Genomic DNA, 16,281 nt, shown 5'->3' with positions numbered 1-16,281 from the left:
TCTCTCTATGTTTCTTGCACGATATCTCGCATTAACCCTGTACTTCGCTCAGGACCCTTTGAAAACGAAGAGACCAACCTGCGGACCCGCAGGTCGGCTCCATGCCCCAAGACGGACGCAGCGTGGAGAACCACCGACACCGGTGGACCCCGACACGGGTAATGAGGGCATTAACATCTCCGACTCGGTCCCTTTGTGTTGACAGGCACGGTGGATCCGCGGGCAATGACCGACGGAGGGATCTCCGAGCGTGAGTCAAGGACAGACAGGCATGGCACCATGTGCGCCGTATCTATCTATCTTCGGAGTAGGCGATCCATGCGCGGGGCCAACTTCCTACTGGCCCCGAAACGGTGCCATATGTAGTTGGTGAAATTTGGTTCGAACCTTCCAGGCCGAGACTCACTCACACACCCGCAGCCGACAGCCGGCCGTGATCGACCGAAATAAACGCATCCTGCGAGTAGTCCGGATACTCGAGGTCGCAGGGGGCGCGATGGGTAGAGGGCATGGCGTGGATGGTGAAACCGCCCTCCGGATCCACCGGCAGCCAGTTGGCTGTGAAACGCGTGCTGCCATCGGGCATTTCTAGCGGGGTTAGCCCCTCTTTTCCCGCTGCCTGCTGCTGCTGCTGCTGCTGCTGCTGCTGCTGCGGTTGCGGGGGGTAGAAAGACGACGGCTGGAAGGCGAAGGCGTCCGGGAGACTGTAGAACGGCGCGACGGGCGGCATGTGGGGGGCGCCGCTGCCCATGTCGCGCTCCCAGTCGGCCTCGCTGACGCTGGAGGACGAGTGATGGCTTCCCCCGGGGGAGCTGCAGGCGTCCATTGTCGGGGGCGAGGCATACATGGGCGGCATGCTGGGGGTGGTGCCAGGGCTGGCGACGGTCATGTACAGGGCGCGCTCGGTGGCCAGTTGGGAGGTCGAGCGCAGGAGGTCGTCCAGATCGACGGACTGGAACGAGTCCGGCGCGATGGAGTCTTTGGCGGATTTCAGATCGGTGAATCTAGCGAGGGGTGAAGCATGACCGGGTCAGCGCATGGGACTCTTGTCTCTTGATTGATTCGGCGGGGGGGTGCCAAATGGAGTTAACCATCCCCTCCGGGAATTTTAAGCGATGCCGTTTAAGCGACCTCTTGTGACTTACAGGGACGGTGATCGGCCCGGATAATTGTAGCAAACTGCCGACTTCGCGGGGTTGTGTTCGGCGCTGCCGAGTTCGTGCGCCATGCTGCTCTCCAGCTGCTCGGCCGCGGCCAGGTCCCATCCTGGCAGACCAAAGGGACTCGCGGGCATGGTGGAAAGGAACCGCTGCTGCTCCTCGTCGGAGCATGCGGCGTTGAGGTGGAATGCTTGGGCGTCTAACGGGTCGACGAACGACCAGCTGGGGAGGTCGTAGGCGAGAGGGTCGGCCATGATGTCGTACAATGGAGGCAGCGAAGAGTAGATTGAGACCTGTCAGAGTAGACGAAGCATCCGCATGACAGAGGGAGGATGCCGTGAGAGACGAGGACGGAGGGAGCGAGTATACGGTCGCTGTGGCCGCAGTATAAGGAGTAGACGGAAGCAAGCAAAACTTCACGATGGAAGGAAAAAGCTCGCTCTGGGCCGCGACCCATCCTTTATGTAAATGCGAAACCGTATGATCTCCAGATTTTTTTCCCAGTCTCAATCCACGGCCATGTTCAGTGGCCTGAGATGCATTTCCCTCGAACCGACGCTCTATTAACCGAGCGTATTCCCCAGATTTCGGGTGAATTCAGGCACTGCAGGCCTCGTATTCCCCGCCTCGGGTGATTTCTTTTAACCGAGCCCTCAGTCTGGGGAACGGCGGGCATTTAATCGATCGACACGGTGTGCACGACCGCGTGCCTGAGCATCATTGCTGCTTTGGACGCTGTTCCCGGAGGAATCGAACGTTCATGGAACCATCGCTTGCAGCTGAAACACGATCGTCTCTGAGTTGCCCAAACGGATCCTGCTGGGCCTGATACGCGAGGCCTGCTGCAGGGGTTGGAAATTCGAGCAGGACGATTCATTTGCAGTGGCCTCGTGTATCCTGATACATGCATCACGGAGCGGTCACCAGGACGGTTGTGCATGAATATAACCGATCTTTTGCCTGTGGTGTTAGATTAAACCGTTAGAATGATCCCCATGGCTCCGCCCACGGTTCACGATGCTATTATCCGAGCCGCCGCCATCTATACCCACATGCCGATAAGTATTCAGATGCCAACCGCACCCAGCTTGTGTGGATCATGGGATCCTGGGGCTGGGGTCTTGCAGGATTCTGCCTCTTGTAGTGTGGAGTAGCTTATTTCGCCGCCAGACCATGGCCTGGTGTCCAATCGGCCAGAGTGACCCTTGCAGTACTCCGTCTCTATCATGTCGGGGAGAGCTACTGATGACGACCAGAAGTGTCATGCGTAGAGTCCGGGGCATCGGGCCCGGAATTAAAATAACCGATGTGTCTGAAGGGAACCGGCCTGCCCTGATATTTTGTAGTCATGTCATCAATCATATGTACACACAGCATTCCAAATATTACACCATCTAGCACAGAACCACCCATCTAGGCTACCCCCATTAATCGTCTTCACAGAGCTAGTCCCGTGCCCTTCCTCGTCCATCGATAAAGTGCCAGGACCGCCTTGCGCCGGTGTCGGATCTCGCTATGGTTTACCGGTCGCCCACGCGCTTGAGCCACCGCACTGCGCATCACCTGGCGGAAATTCCGCTGATACTCGGTGTTGAGCGTCACCACGCACGACTCCGTGGCGCGAATCATCACCTCGCACGCGTTGAGAATGCCTTCGCCGGCTTCTTTCTGCAGACGTTCAACAATCAGCAACAGGAGGAAGCTGCCCTGGAGGAGCTGGATGCCGAAGAAATACGGCATGAAGCTGATGTCCGGGTCAAAGCGGAGAATCTGGTTCACCGAATCGGCTGCATCCAGCGCGTGCGAGATGGTGGACGCAAATGCTGGTGAGGAGGTCCAAAAGTCCTTGTCTTCGATCAGAGAGACCGGATCCCACTTCCCAACGAGTAGGATATGTAGGACATGCACCAGGTACGATGCGTACGAGATGACCGTTTGCGTGTGCCAGGAGTATGCCTGGGCAAGGGTCGGATCAACGGGATGATCCGACTTGGGAGCGGGATATGCCATGTTAATTTGGACTTCAGGATCGGACGCGGTCGCCGCAAATGTCGTCAAACTGGCCTTGTAAATCTCCAGCTGGCGCAGAACCTCGCTGACGTGGACATCCCACGCATCCTTCCCGTTGAGCCGCACACCCAGCATCGGGTGGTTGCGAGCCTGGTTTAGATCGATCAATTCGCCGGTGATGGTCATCAATGGCAGGAAGAAACCAAAGATAGAATGGTCGTGACAGATGAAATTGGGGAACACGCGACGTTTGTTTTTGTCGCCAGATCGCGGACATTGGGGTCCATCGGGCTTTGGACTGTTACTGTGGACATTGCCACCCTGCCATGATCCTTCATCCAGGGGGAGAAGGAGATCCTCGCTTTCCGCGTCCAGCAATGCCAACGGTCGGTTGTAGCAGAGCGCCAGGTGGCGGTCCATAATGTACAGTAACCACCACGTCCGTCGACGCTCCTCCCGATGTTCCTCTGTAATGGTGCTATGGACATCATGACCGCGGTCACAGACGCAATTCAAGCTTGGCCGGGAGGGATTGGAATAATCAAAGAACGGTCCAGTATCGACACCGTCCCATCCTGGTAAAGAATAGTCGAATGAGGGACTCGACCCTTCGGGATGACTGTCCATACTGGGCATCACTTCGATCTCCTGGTTTAGCTTGAGTTCTCGTGCGAGTGTAAAAGCAGAATGCCACCTGGGCTCATATTAGCACCTTTCTAGCGCACCAAAAGGAAACTGAATACGAACCATCGCATGCTGGCAGCCTTTTGCTCGCTAGAAGAAATGATTGAGGCGACATGGATATAGGTTATAACGTCATCCAGGGACCCAGCAGGTCCGACCAGTCCCCGGTCATCGCCGTTGCCTTCAAAGGGGTGGTGTGTTGTAGTCGGTGGGCCATCCTGCCCGACGGGAACGTAGTTGGGATCGCTCGCGCTGGGTCCCACCTGGTCACGGAAAGGCACGTGGATCAAGGGTCGTAATAAACGGATGGTCAGGGCGCAGAGGAATTGGCATATCTTCTTGCGCTGAGGGGGGGAAATCGGCAGGGCAAAGGCTCGGTCATCCAACGCAGCCACCCAGAGCATACTTGCCAGGAGGGCCGGGCTGCTGGGACGTGGATTCTCGCGACTGAGAAAGGATGCCTTCCGAAGGACGTAGCAGTGAATATGGTGACATACAGGGTGCATGTGGGTAGAAAAGGAGCTCGTGAAATACAGCTCTAGCAGATCAAATACCAATCGCCTCGGCATGTTGGCGTCCAAGAACGGTATGAGCGGTTGGAGAACAGGGTATTTCAACGCCACGGGCGGAGCCTGTCCTATACTATTGGATTTTGTTCCGCGCGGGGTCGGAGCGCCATATCCAGCCAGATCGACTCCATTCCAGACGTCGAACATCCGGGGAAACGGGCCATCTCCGAAGGCGCCGGCACCCAGGAAGTCATGAGACCCCGGTGAGACATGTGTTCCGGACAACCACTCCTCCGTAGCGTTATTATTACCTTCGGGAACTGACCGACGAGGGAGGGGCGGGGGTAGGGAAACATCGGCTTGGGAGCGACGACCGTCAACGCTGGCTGCAGATGTGGTCATCTCGTTGGTCCCGGGCGACGGATGAGGGAAGCTAGACGAAGGCGAGCCATTCTGGGGAGCTGGAGTGACAACCGACTCGACCGTAGTCGACCCATTGGGCGGTTTTGTCGCAGCTATCTTCTCTGCGGTTGATCGGCCGGTAGGTGCAGGTAGGTTTTCGGTCTGCCGAGACCGCGCAATGCGACCACGCTTCCGCCGCTCCCGAGTGAATTCGCAGCGGACGTCACTGCGCAAACATCGCGAACAGGGGAAGGCGCGGTCGCAGCGCACACGGCGCGAGTGACAGGAGTCACAGGCGATGCGATTGCGCCTCCATCGTCGCTTCGTCGTGGGGGATGTGGGTGCAGTTGGGGTTACTGTCGAGGTCGTCGCGGTAGCGATGGTGGTGGCGGAAGTGGTGGGATCGTCGGAGGGGCCGTGGACGCTGGTCGGTTGCGTTTCCCCCGACTGGGCAGACTCCATGTCAGGCCGACATTGGCGAGTGAGGGGAGATGTGACGGAGTCAAGGAGAAGGGGCCTGAGCGAGAGAATGGTTAGTTGGTGTACTGAGTGGAGGGAGAGAGGAAGTACCCGGGATTGGATGAGAGAATGGCTTATGACGGAGGCATGAGTTGAGGGATTAAGAGAGGTTGTAGAGGTGAAGAGAGAGAGGGAGTAGAGATGAAGATGGAGAGAAGAAAAGAAGAGAGAAGAAGAAGAAGAAGAAGAAGAAGAAGAGAAGAGATGATGAAGTGGAGGAAATGAGGGGAGACGAAAGAGGAAAGTCCCCGGCCCAATGAGCGGCTTCTCTCCGCATCTTTTATACTTCCGCCGCCGCCGCGTGGCTCTACTCTTACGCACTACACTCGCCGCCTGAGACATTGTCGGATTAGGGGGAGGGCCCTCCGCAGGAATCCTACTGTATTGAATGGATTCGACCTTAATCGCTTCTAGAATTCTCTGGAAGGGCAGATCCCTCCGCGGTCTATCCTTTCAGATCGTCGTCGACTAGCACCACCGTCCCCCCAAATACCGATCATTCAGTCCTTCTGACTCGCTCGCTTGTACCGGTCTAATGCACGATTACGACTCTGCGAGTGATCAACTAGCGCTTGGGGGTACCCCTGACGCCCGGCTTCTTCGCCAGCGCCTCGTTCGTACGGGTCATGGATGGCAGATCCCTCTACCCCTCGCAATTCTGGCACCCAGTGTCGGATATACTCACCCTCGGCATCGAACCGTTCGCTCTGTCGCAGGGGGTTGAAAATACGGAAATATGGCTGCGGGTCGACCCCGGTACTTGACCCGAAGCCCCAACCCCCGTGGTTGGAGGCAAAGTCCCCGTCAATGAGATGCTCCATGAAGTATCTCTCCCCTCGTCGCCAGTCAATCAGGAGATCCTTCGATAGGTAGGACGAGACTATCATGCGTGCTCGGTTATGCATCCATGCGTCCTGGTTGAGCTGCCGCATCGCCGCATCCACAATTGGGACCCCCGTCTTTCCCTCGCACCACGCTTCGAATTTCTCCATATCGTACTCCCATTCAAGATCCGTGAACTCGGGCTTGAAGCATTTGTTCATGCTAAAATTAGCGTTAGCCAGGTGGTCAGCGATCCTCCGGCAGAGCAGTCCTGCGGAGTGGGCTACATACCAGATGAACGGCCAATGCGCCAGCACATGCTTGTAGAAATCTCTCCAGGCGACTTCGCTGATCCACGATATGTACCCCGGCTCATTCCGATCCAAGAGGTTCTTGTTGGCCTGGCGCGCCTGCACGACTGCCGTTCGCGCACTGAGCGAGCCTGATGCAAAGTAAGGACTGAGCACGGAGGTATGTCGACCGGCTAGGATATTGCGCTCGTCGTCGTATGCACTGGCCTTGTTGTTCAAAAACACTTCTAGCCGGTGCAAGGCCTCATGTTCACCGGCCGGGTACATCTCGCGAAGATGTTGTTTTTGGGCATCCGGCAGTTGCTTGTTCGCAGGTGCACTAGGCACCTCGCTGTCGAATAGCTCTGCGAAATGCCTTCGGGCATTCCCCGGATTGGCACCTGGCTCTTCGGCAAGTTCCAGAAGATCCGGGTTCTCCTTGAGAAATGTCACCCAAGCCCGATACCACGGACTATACACCGCATATTGCTTCCCCTGTTGGCTGCAGAGGGAACCGGGCGGGACAACGCACGTGTCATGCACGGCATCGAACTTGATCCCGTGTGTCGCGCACAATCGGATCAGCTTCGCCTCCCGACGCAGTTCATCCACCTCGTACTCCAGATTGGCAAAGAGGTGGTTAGCGCCCCATTGTTCGCACAGATCCACGATCCGCTGAGGGACTGCGCGCCGGTGTTCCTGCGTCTCCATATACAACGGGATGTCTGACTCGTTGAGGTCTCTCTTCAATTGCGCTAGGGTCCGCAGCGTTAGATCCACGCGCGCAGGACTTGATAGATGCGCCGTCAGATCCTCCGGGGACAGGATGTACAGTCCGATCAGGGGGATTCCATGGTCGCGGGCGACCTGAGATGCCTTGTGTAGCCCCCGGTTATCGTGTAGGCGCAGATCAGACTTGAACCAATGCACTACGGCTGCGTTCGGCTTCACTGCATCTCTCTCCTGCTGCGTATCCTCGTACGCACGCTGGAGCGCCTCAATGGGCCGCTCTAACGTCCCGTCATTGTATGCATCGCAGCGCGCATTGCTTATCTCAGGAGGGTAAAATTCGCGAAGAACGATGCCGAAATCCTCTGATTGACGCGCATTTGGATGCGGCTCGTTCAGGCTGGGCCGGGTCCGCTTGTTGGCGGGAGAGGTGCTATTGGAACCTGCTGCGGTGGAATTTTTGCGCTTTTGCGATGGCATTTTAAAGAACGCGACCGCAGCCGATGATTTTGAGAGAGAAATTCGTCTGAATGCTGTGAAAGGGATGCAAGCCATCCTTTAAATGCGATCGATCGAGCAGATCGGAGAGTGTAGATACGCTGACGTCAGGATCCGTCTGCATGCGATCCTTTCTTGTTCTGTTACTGTCTAGAGGTGGCTCTATCCACTTCGCGGAGCAAGAGAAGGGCAGGAAAAGCTTTAGTTACAATCGTACATTCCTCTTCCTCTTCATTGCTGTTAGACGTGGCATCTTCATTGGCATAGCTAGTCAGACAACCAAACCCTCACATCACGAACACCTCCACTTTGTTCACCATGGCCTCCGTCCAAGGAATGCCACCTCTGTCCTTCCACACTTCACGCAGAACCTCAATCGCATACAGTGTATTCGCAAACCCGGTCTGCCTCCACAGGTGTTGCAGCTGATTCACAATAAAATCTTGATCATCTGCCCGAGAGCACTCGGCACCGACAATAAAAAAGGGCCAGATAAGGATGTGACCACCAGGGGAGATGGCGCTGAATTCCGAGGTCTCGCTAATGAACCCGTGGACTAACTTGTCTATCCCTTGTTGCGGGATGTTGGTGGCCCGCGCTATGTATATGCCACTCGCCTTTCGAACCAAGCGAATCAACTTCAGGATAGTGGGCGAGTGCTCGGGATGAGATTCCAAAATAGCGTGCAGAAACCACAAATCCTTTCTCGATATATTTGCCAAGCAGCACCTGGCCAGTTCCTCCGAGACTAACGGGGTTGAATAGAGATTCATCCTAGAGAATCGCATTATTAATAGAAGCGGGGCGATCAATACATCGAGACATACTTCCGTATCTCTTGGATGAAGAATTTCCCCTGGGAGTTCCACTCTATTCTTTCTTCGCCCCCTTGGGATTCCACAAAAGACTTGATCATTCGTAGTAAGATCCTGAAATCCCTTCCCTTCTGGCCGGTGATCATCTCCTCTATCAACAGGAGAAGCATAGTGGACAACCTCGAGTATAATGTCGATTCATCGATGTTTTGTTCATACCTGCGCTGACCGAGGCCCTGGATAGCAGCCATATGATGTCGAATAGCGATGTTGTTCCATCCAGCTTGATGTAGCCCAAGATGATAAGAGGCCGCTGCCATTACTGCATGCCGGACTATCTCGTCTCGCTCAGTCAATGGCAATATCAAATCACGGTAACCATTGAAGATAACATTCACGGGGGCCATCGCAGGGGCTACACTGTCGGAGACTAGATCAGTCAGTCACATCTGTCTATCCTATATCAGGCTATTTATCACCTTACAGTACTGAAGCAGAAACCTAGATTGAGGGTCTATGTGATCCAAGACCCTTCTGCAGAAGCCGTCGAAGCGAACATCATTATGAACGTTATTCCCGGCTTCTGCTTGAGCGGCGGTCGTGTCATCTGATAACTGAGATACGTACGTTTGGCCACTGCTCGTCAGCACCCAATTAATTGGGGGATAGCTATCCAACGTACTTCACATTCCTTGAAGGCACTGTCCTGCCAGCCAATTTACCCCTGGAAGCCACTGCATTCTGAAATCGGTATCTCGTACCTAGCCCGAGACATTCGAGACCCTTTTTGATGCATTTTTGGCACTTCGGGGTGCCACGATCGCAGTTGATCCGACGCTGCGAACAGTTATAACATCCTGGCAGGTGGTGTTAGCAGTGGGCTGCTTCTGGAAAGTTATCCGGCCGTACCTCGAACTCTCCTTGGCTTCTTTCCACGAGTCTGTTTTCTGGCCATAATAGATACGATACATTGAGGATCGAACAACCGTAGGAAGTGTATTCAACGCTATCTTGGATAGAAGATGATGGAGGATCCGCGGGATGGAGGTTAACCCCTCATGCATAGCATGGAAACCGATAAGGATCCATGTGGACACTATGCCTGTTCGGGGCATTAATATGAGCACCTTTCTTTACAGCCCTCTAATCGGGCAGATGAGATGGGATATTCTATCATTTGATGTTAACTACCCCACTATTACGACGCTATTATTTATGCCGCACCTCCATCAGCGCCTGCCGAAGCCCGTTTCCCCCTATCACCATCTGCTAACTAATGTACGAACGACGCTTAATGATGGGTGAGCTCTACTGGGAGGCGGGGCCCCTCATAGTTCCGATTGGCATGCACGAACCAATTGACCAGGGTGAAAATAGCCATGATACCGATGACGACGACCGAATAGTCTAGGTTAATGTATTAGTATTCCAGACTGTTCCACGGGACTGATGCACCACATACTCATGTTCCCTCCAGTCACAGGAAATTCTGCGGGGAAACAATAAAAGACCAAGGTAATAACACCAAACAGTATCGTGATTATATTTGCGACCCAACCGAACCAGCCAAGCCGAAAGTGACGAGATGAAGGTAGATAGGTCGTGGAGCGATGACGGTAAAGCAGTAGGGCCGCGGGAAACATGAAAGAAACTTGCTGGAGGATGAGCCCCGTCCCAATCAGGGCATTGAAAGCTGTCGAAGACGCCAGGTAGATGCATCCGATGACGAAGATAATTCCTGCATTTGCTACCAAAGCATATACAGGCACTTGGAGGCTATGGTGGACTCGCGACAGGAATCCAGACATGATTACCGCGTCATCGCGCGCAAAAGCCCACGTTAATCGCGATGCGGTTTGCTGGCAGCCGTTCAATGCGAACAATGCAATGACAACCAGCAGAGAGACAAAGAAGGTTGCAACAGCGTCCGACCGAGTAGCTTGTATCCATATCTCGTAGATTGGAACACTCGCGCCAATAACGGAATTCAAGTCAGTCACTGTATAAAGCATCGCGACGACGAAAGGGAGTGAAGTAGCAAAGCCAATAATGACAGTACTCATTAATGCGTAGGGCACGGCTGTAGAAGCATTGCTGCACTCTTCCGCCAGATGGACTGCACCGTCAATCCCGGCATATATGTAATGAGGATTTATGAGCCCAGTTAGAAAAGCTATTGCGTCTGACGGCCAGCCAGAATCGTTGATGAATGTGGTCCATACAAACCCTGATGTTTGCTTCTGGGGAGACAAGGCAAGACAGGCAATCAAAATGGCGAGAAATGAGGCCAAGGATACACCAACTGATCGGTTAGTCAACCAGTATTTCAGACTCGAGTAGACGTTGGCACCTACAACCAAGATCATGCACCCATGAAGTCCGGCGAGCGCCGAATATATTATACAGTAATATAGCAATGTTGGTTGCTTGGTAGATAAGAAAATACTGCCATCTATGGGATTCGTATTGCGAATTATTGAAGGAGGCCATCGCCATAATAAACTCCGCGGGAAGGATCGTGACCCCGGCGCTGATGGAAATCCAGCTGAAGATGTTTACCGCGCCACAGCAATAGCTCTGAAATGTTATCGCCTCGTTAGCTCAACAGGATGAGTCTAGTTTAGACATTCACCTACCAGGACACGACTTGCTCCTCGGGGACTCAAGATTGAAGTCCAATGATATTGCCCACCTGCCGTGGGGTACACACATGCCATCTCGGCCAAAGTACAGGCACAACACCCAACAGCAACAAGGGTGATTATGATACCGTAAAGCAGCAGGACAGTGCCACCTTGTGCTATACCGATGGCCAGTGTACCGACAATACCAGCCCAGCTGTTACATATGTTCCAGCCACCACAGATGATCTTGAATGTGTTCAAATTTCTCTCAATGACTCGTGATAGACCAAGGATCTCTAGTTCAACGGTTTCATCCAAGCCTTCTGCTTGATGTTTCTCTGCAAGGTGCTTGCGTTATTAGCAATCTCACTGTTGAAGAAACGACCAGTGCTATGTATACCTTTCCCATACTTATCATCACACTTCGCGGTCCATGATGCTGTCGACATGGTGCTTGGTCGAGTACAAGTCACTTCCTGTACATAAGTGAATGACAGTGAAAGAGAAAGGGGCCGATAGAGACCGTTATATACTCAGGTGTAAATAGGACCAAACTGTCCGATTGGTGGCAGATTGGACATTCTTTGCTTCACTCCACACGAGAACACCCCGCATTGCAGTCAGGCGGATGATAAAGTTAGCATCGTAGCTTTCAATGGGACATCCAGAGGGTTCCAATATAGAGACGTAAACTTATCCGAGAACGGCAGGTGGAATGAGCATCTGCAAATCCTCCCGTGCGGGGTCATCACGGAAATGGGCTTAATTCAATCATCGGCTTACGATAACATATGGAGTATACGGAGCACTTTCATAAGGTTATTGGCTTGATAGCATCGGAACCTCAACAGCGCAGCCTATCCCCATTCGTCGACCTCACCGAGGCGAATGGCGCAGGTATGGCAGATTTATAACGGATTATCTAGGCCAGGTAGACTCCACTTTATGACTTCCAGGATATATAAATCCATGTGTATCATGTCTCCTGCTGAGAAACTTGACATATTTCCAGAGAGGCCGTCCGGGATGTATACCCCCATGCATAGCACGATCGACCTTGATTCATGGAACATCTGGGCTTTGTCCCTCTGCATCTCTCTAGTGCTAATCCTAAATATTCTTCGGGCTAAACATCATGATTCGTCGAAGGATACAGACACCCCAAAATTGGAGAACAAGCTCGAGCCAACAGCTTATCCACCGGTCGAGTCACTGCCAGACTTCGAATGGCAGCATGTAGAACCGTTGAAACTTAGACCATTCAAGCCAAAATACCACCTTACAATGAGTAAGCCGCTTCCTAAACTACTCGTTATACTCTCTCAGATTAACATCTCCTTCCTAGGCATCGAGGACTCAAATGTTAACGAGTTGATCGAATTCGACAAAAATTATGTGGAACGCATTGCACTGAGGAAACAAATCATGAAGAAGCATTCCGAGACTGTACTCGCTGCCGAAGATTGTGTCAAATCAGCTGTGGACGAATTCTACACTTGGCTAGTAGGAAACTATCTCCCGACCAGGTTTCCGCAAATGTTCAAAGTAATCGAAGCGGCTGGTGACAGGCCAGCGGTGCTACACAATCTTCCGACGGGAGAAAAGATCTGCCTTAGTCCAGCAGACAAGCCAGTTGAGAGTCTTCGAATTATGGGCAGCCTTGTCGAGGATGACCTGCTTTTCCTTCTACCGTCGACCGATGGTGACGGATATACGCTTAAGGGCTTCGTGACATGTTTCCCCAGTGGGTTCAACACCAGAAAGAAGCTAAATCTGAAGCTGAGGGATATCCACAAACCTGTTCCGAGATATAAACAGAAGCTGGAGAAAAGTATGGATCGTTATTTTGACAAGCTCAAGACAGGGAAATTCGTGAAACGTGCCAATGTCTGTTCGTTCTTCCCTTTATATATAAAACCGAAATTGACCCCACTTTAGTGGACCGTTACAACTACCGATCAACTCTTTAGGGCTCATGGAAACCATTTATACGAAGGCGAAGCTATTCCGGAGGAAGATGTTAACATTACAGAAGTGAGCGCCTTGTTGCAACGGACTGCCTGGATCTCATACTGATATCATACTAGGCTCGCGTTCGCTGTGAGCGACAAGTCTTACACCGCTTGCCTCGGACCCGAGCCATTCTATTCTCGTTCAAAACGTACCTTTACACTCTGCCGGAGATCAAGGCAGAAGGTCTAGGCGAAACTCTTGCAGAGGCTATTGATGGGCTGAAGGACGGCAGCGTTCCCGAATTCCATTTCTACAAGCGCGCCGCTATCTGGGGCGAGTCTATAAAAGCTTATTTGCGTGCTTAGGCCATGAAGATTCCAAATAAATAAAGATATTGGTCGAGCGGTCTTCCAGCCCATTCGCACGAATGCCCTTTATTATTCTATAATAGTCGAGTGGGAGTACATTTTCTGAAAATAATATCTGGCAGGCATAATGTACCAAAACTTGCCTCTGCTTCAGCTATATTGTGAATTATTGCTACCAGGAAGGTATGTATAGTCGTGGTAGTCGTCTGAAGGATACGTTCATGCATCGCAGTGTTAGGAGGCCATATCATGGCAAAAATGGCTCTAAATATCCTGACATTTCATTAAAAACCCATATATTGTACAAAGTTGCAGATTGATAAATAGGCATCGGATCTCCTCTCCGTGTTCGGATATCCCGGCTGCCTCCTACGAACCACATACCTTGAGCACCAAGTATATATTCCACTCATTATGGACCAACAATCACCCCGGCCCCCACATTGTGATCGCAAACAAGGTTCTCCTTTCTGGAGCGGGACATCCTGAATCCCTGCAGGTATGCAGGAGACCCTCCGCATTCTTCTCCACACTTCCTTCTGCATCTCCACATCAAGCCGAATATAACCCATAATTAAGTTAAGTCGGGGAGATGATCAACCGACGGATATTCGCAATTCAGTGGATAATGGGTCTTGCACCTGCGGTAAGAACTCTCTCCTCTCGGTGTCCAATGTGCCGACTCTAATTAAATCTCGTTTTGTCATTACGCGGGCACTCGGGCATGATATATCTTAAAGGGTCTGATCGCTGCTCTGCAAATACCTTCCCCCTTTACAAGAAAATTGCACAAGGACTGCCTTTCACATGGGCAAGATGCCATCCACCTGGGGTTTTTCAATACTGGCTCCAGCCCTTCTAGCTACTACTTGTTATAGCGTTCCTTACGAAGACTACATCCTCGCCCCAACCACTCGAGAACTTATCCCGTCTGCTGTTAGTCAAGTGAACGGCTCTATCACCAATGCCGCTCATTTAACGCGCTCTAAATACGCAAACACTAGCTTCAATGGTATATCGTCGGTCACATATGACTTTGGTCAAAATATTGGTGGTATCGTGTCCTTGGACATCGGCTCTGTGTCTTCTGAGGACGCCTTCCTAGGAGTCACCTTCACCGAATCTAGCCTGTGGATTAGCCACGAGGCTTGTGATGGAACAGCTGATGCAGGGTTGGACTCACCCCTCTGGTTTTCCGTTGGCAATGGCCCAGGTACCTACAGTGCCGAAAAAAAACACACTCGTGGAGCGTTTCGGTATATGACTTTGGTTTCAAACACATCATCCGCCGTGTCTGTGAGTTCAGTGCGTGTAAACTACACAGCGGCTCCGTCACAGAATCTTCGGGCGTACAAGGGATACTTTCATTGCGACGATGATCTGATAAATAGGATCTGGTATGCGGGAGCTTATACCAACCAGCTGTGCACCATCGACCCCAGCGTAGGGGACGCATTGCCTCTTTTGGGTGTGATAGACTCCACAGACGAGATAAGCCTACCGGAGACAAACCCCTGGTGGAGCAACTACACTATTTCTAATGGAAGTAGCACCATAACAGACGGCGCCAAACGAGATCGTCTCATTTGGCCAGGAGACATGTCGATTGCACTGGAGAGTGTAGCGGTCAGCACTGCTGATATGTACAGTGTGCGCATGGCACTGGAAACCCTGCTGTCCCAACAGAAAGCGGATGGCCGTCTTCCATACGCGAGCAGGCCTTTCTCCGATACAGTCAGCTATACATATCATCTCCACAGTCTTATCGGAGTGTCATACTACTATCGCCATTCGGGCGATCGAAACTGGCTATCGAAGTATTGGGGGCAGTATACAAAAGGCCTGCAATGGGCATTGTCCAGCGTGGATTCTACTGGCATGGTTAACGTCACAGCAAGTGCCGATTGGCTGCGGTTTGGTATGGGAGGCCATGTGAGTTCCAGCTAACTCTTCCCCCAAAGTATCATAATATTAACGAAAGCAGAACATTGAAGCAAATGCCATCCTTTACTTCGTCCTTCAACAAGCACAGGACTTGGCAAAGCATATTAAGTATGAGGAGTCTTCTGACAAATGGTCTAGCATCGCAAGAAAGATCAAAGATGCCACCAATTCCCATCTTTGGGACGCCGCTATGGGCCTCTACCGCGACAATGAAACCACTACGTTGCACCCTCAGGATGGAAATGCTTGGGCCATAAAAGCAAATATCACACTCTCGCAGGACCAAAACCAGAAGATCTCCTCGGCATTGAGTTCCCGCTGGGGTCCCTACGGTGCTCCTGCACCTGAAGCTGGTCAGACCGTCTCCCCATTTATTGGCGGCTTCGAACTCCAGGCACACTACATGTCGGGCGAGGAAGGAAAAGCACTGGAGCTGATGCGTCGACAGTGGGGGTTTATGCTTGACGATCCCCGCATGACACAATCTACTTTCATTGAAGGATACTCTACGGATGGGTCCCTCCATTACGCCCCGTACTCAAATGATGCGCGCGTTTCACACGCCCATGGTTGGTCCACAGGCCCAACCGCTGCTTTGACTTTCTTTGCAGCCGGGTTGCATCTCACTGGCCCTGCCGGAATTACCTGGCGGTTTGCGCCGCAGCCGGGAGATCTGACCACCGTAGATGCTGGCTTTGCGACTGCTCTCGGTGCCTTTTCTACAACTTTCAGGAAATCAGAGAACGGTGGATACTCGCATCTGAAATTTACCGCTCCCCACGGTACAATCGGCGATGTTGATCTTCCTGGGTTGGCAGGTGTGCTGATTTCAGAGAATGGAACAAGCGTGCCTCTTGTTGATGGAGCAGCAGCTGGATTACATGGAGGCATGTGGATGCTGAAGTAAACAAACAATAGAAATGTAAACGTTTACATTATTTTCACTACTCATCC

General features: G+C 52.4%; 7 protein-coding genes across 7 annotated transcripts; 2 read left to right on the top strand and 5 right to left on the bottom strand.

Moving 5' to 3' along the window:
* Positions 1 to 406: 406 nt before the first annotated feature.
* On the bottom strand, positions 407 to 1,414 carry BDV59DRAFT_204798 (uncharacterized protein; the record flags this gene model as incomplete). The annotated part of the gene is made up of 2 exons (XM_073694529.1): positions 407 to 1,004; positions 1,146 to 1,414. The coding sequence occupies 2 exons, from the start codon at positions 1,412 to 1,414 to the stop codon at positions 407 to 409; spliced, it is 867 nt and encodes a 288-aa protein (XP_073544754.1).
* Positions 1,415 to 2,597: 1,183 nt separating this feature from the next.
* Positions 2,598 to 5,227, bottom strand: BDV59DRAFT_195296 (transcription factor domain-containing protein; the record flags this gene model as incomplete). The annotated part of the gene is made up of 2 exons (XM_073692535.1): positions 2,598 to 3,864; positions 3,918 to 5,227. The coding sequence occupies 2 exons, from the start codon at positions 5,225 to 5,227 to the stop codon at positions 2,598 to 2,600; spliced, it is 2,577 nt and encodes an 858-aa protein (XP_073544753.1).
* A 400-nt stretch (positions 5,228 to 5,627) lies between these two features.
* BDV59DRAFT_185478 (deoxyribodipyrimidine photo-lyase PHR1) lies at positions 5,628 to 7,670 on the bottom strand. Its single transcript, XM_073690855.1, has 2 exons — positions 6,398 to 7,670; positions 5,628 to 6,328 (listed from the first exon to the last, which is right to left on the bottom strand). The coding sequence occupies exons 1-2, from the start codon at positions 7,603 to 7,605 to the stop codon at positions 5,785 to 5,787; spliced, it is 1,752 nt and encodes a 583-aa protein (XP_073544752.1). The 5' UTR covers positions 7,606 to 7,670; the 3' UTR covers positions 5,628 to 5,784.
* Positions 7,671 to 9,562, bottom strand: BDV59DRAFT_185475 (Zn(II)2Cys6 transcription factor). Its single transcript, XM_073690854.1, has 5 exons — positions 9,348 to 9,562; positions 9,121 to 9,295; positions 8,923 to 9,074; positions 8,451 to 8,868; positions 7,671 to 8,397 (listed from the first exon to the last, which is right to left on the bottom strand). The coding sequence occupies exons 1-5, from the start codon at positions 9,391 to 9,393 to the stop codon at positions 7,911 to 7,913; spliced, it is 1,278 nt and encodes a 425-aa protein (XP_073544751.1). The 5' UTR covers positions 9,394 to 9,562; the 3' UTR covers positions 7,671 to 7,910.
* Positions 9,563 to 9,729: 167 nt separating this feature from the next.
* Positions 9,730 to 11,511, bottom strand: BDV59DRAFT_209939 (putative choline transporter; the record flags this gene model as incomplete). Its single annotated transcript, XM_073695485.1, has 5 exons — positions 9,730 to 9,845; positions 9,901 to 10,740; positions 10,793 to 11,015; positions 11,075 to 11,400; positions 11,463 to 11,511. 5 exons carry the CDS (start codon positions 11,509 to 11,511, stop codon positions 9,730 to 9,732), a joined length of 1,554 nt encoding a protein of 517 aa, XP_073544750.1.
* A 342-nt stretch (positions 11,512 to 11,853) lies between these two features.
* Positions 11,854 to 13,380, top strand: BDV59DRAFT_209938 (heme-dependent oxidative N-demethylase family protein; the record flags this gene model as incomplete). The annotated part of the gene is made up of 5 exons (XM_073695484.1): positions 11,854 to 11,959; positions 12,165 to 12,350; positions 12,408 to 12,949; positions 13,001 to 13,096; positions 13,150 to 13,380. 5 exons carry the CDS (start codon positions 11,854 to 11,856, stop codon positions 13,378 to 13,380), a joined length of 1,161 nt encoding a protein of 386 aa, XP_073544749.1.
* Positions 13,381 to 14,199: 819 nt separating this feature from the next.
* Positions 14,200 to 16,234, top strand: BDV59DRAFT_195292 (putative alpha-L-rhamnosidase A; the record flags this gene model as incomplete). Its single annotated transcript, XM_073692534.1, has 2 exons — positions 14,200 to 15,315; positions 15,368 to 16,234. The coding sequence occupies 2 exons, from the start codon at positions 14,200 to 14,202 to the stop codon at positions 16,232 to 16,234; spliced, it is 1,983 nt and encodes a 660-aa protein (XP_073544748.1).
* Between the last annotated feature and the right edge of the window lie 47 nt (positions 16,235 to 16,281).

Source organism: Aspergillus ambiguus, assembly GCF_047715705.1.
Source record: "Aspergillus ambiguus strain CBS 117.58 unplaced genomic scaffold BDV59scaffold_36, whole genome shotgun sequence".
NCBI classification, from domain to species: domain Eukaryota; kingdom Fungi; phylum Ascomycota; class Eurotiomycetes; order Eurotiales; family Aspergillaceae; genus Aspergillus; species Aspergillus ambiguus.
This window is presented reverse-complemented; position numbering and strand designations above follow the sequence as displayed.

Bases quoted from the DNA above. Each gene is read 5' to 3' on its own strand.
- BDV59DRAFT_185475 (XM_073690854.1), bottom strand. From the start codon at position 9,393: ATGGCCAGAAAACAGACTCGTGGAAAGAAGCCAAGGAGAGTTCGAG. The intron at 9,296-9,347 runs GTACGGCCGGAT...ACCACCTGCCAG, and splicing joins GAAGCCAAGGAGAGTTCGAG to GATGTTATAACTGTTCGCAG. The intron at 8,869-8,922 runs GTAAGGTGATAA...TGACTGATCTAG, and splicing joins TAGGTTTCTGCTTCAGTACT to TCTCCGACAGTGTAGCCCCT.
- BDV59DRAFT_185478 (XM_073690855.1), bottom strand. From the start codon at position 7,605: ATGCCATCGCAAAAGCGCAAAAATTCCACCGCAGCAGGTTCCAATAGC. The intron at 6,329-6,397 runs GTATGTAGCCCA...CGCTAATTTTAG, and splicing joins GCGCATTGGCCGTTCATCTG to CATGAACAAATGCTTCAAGC.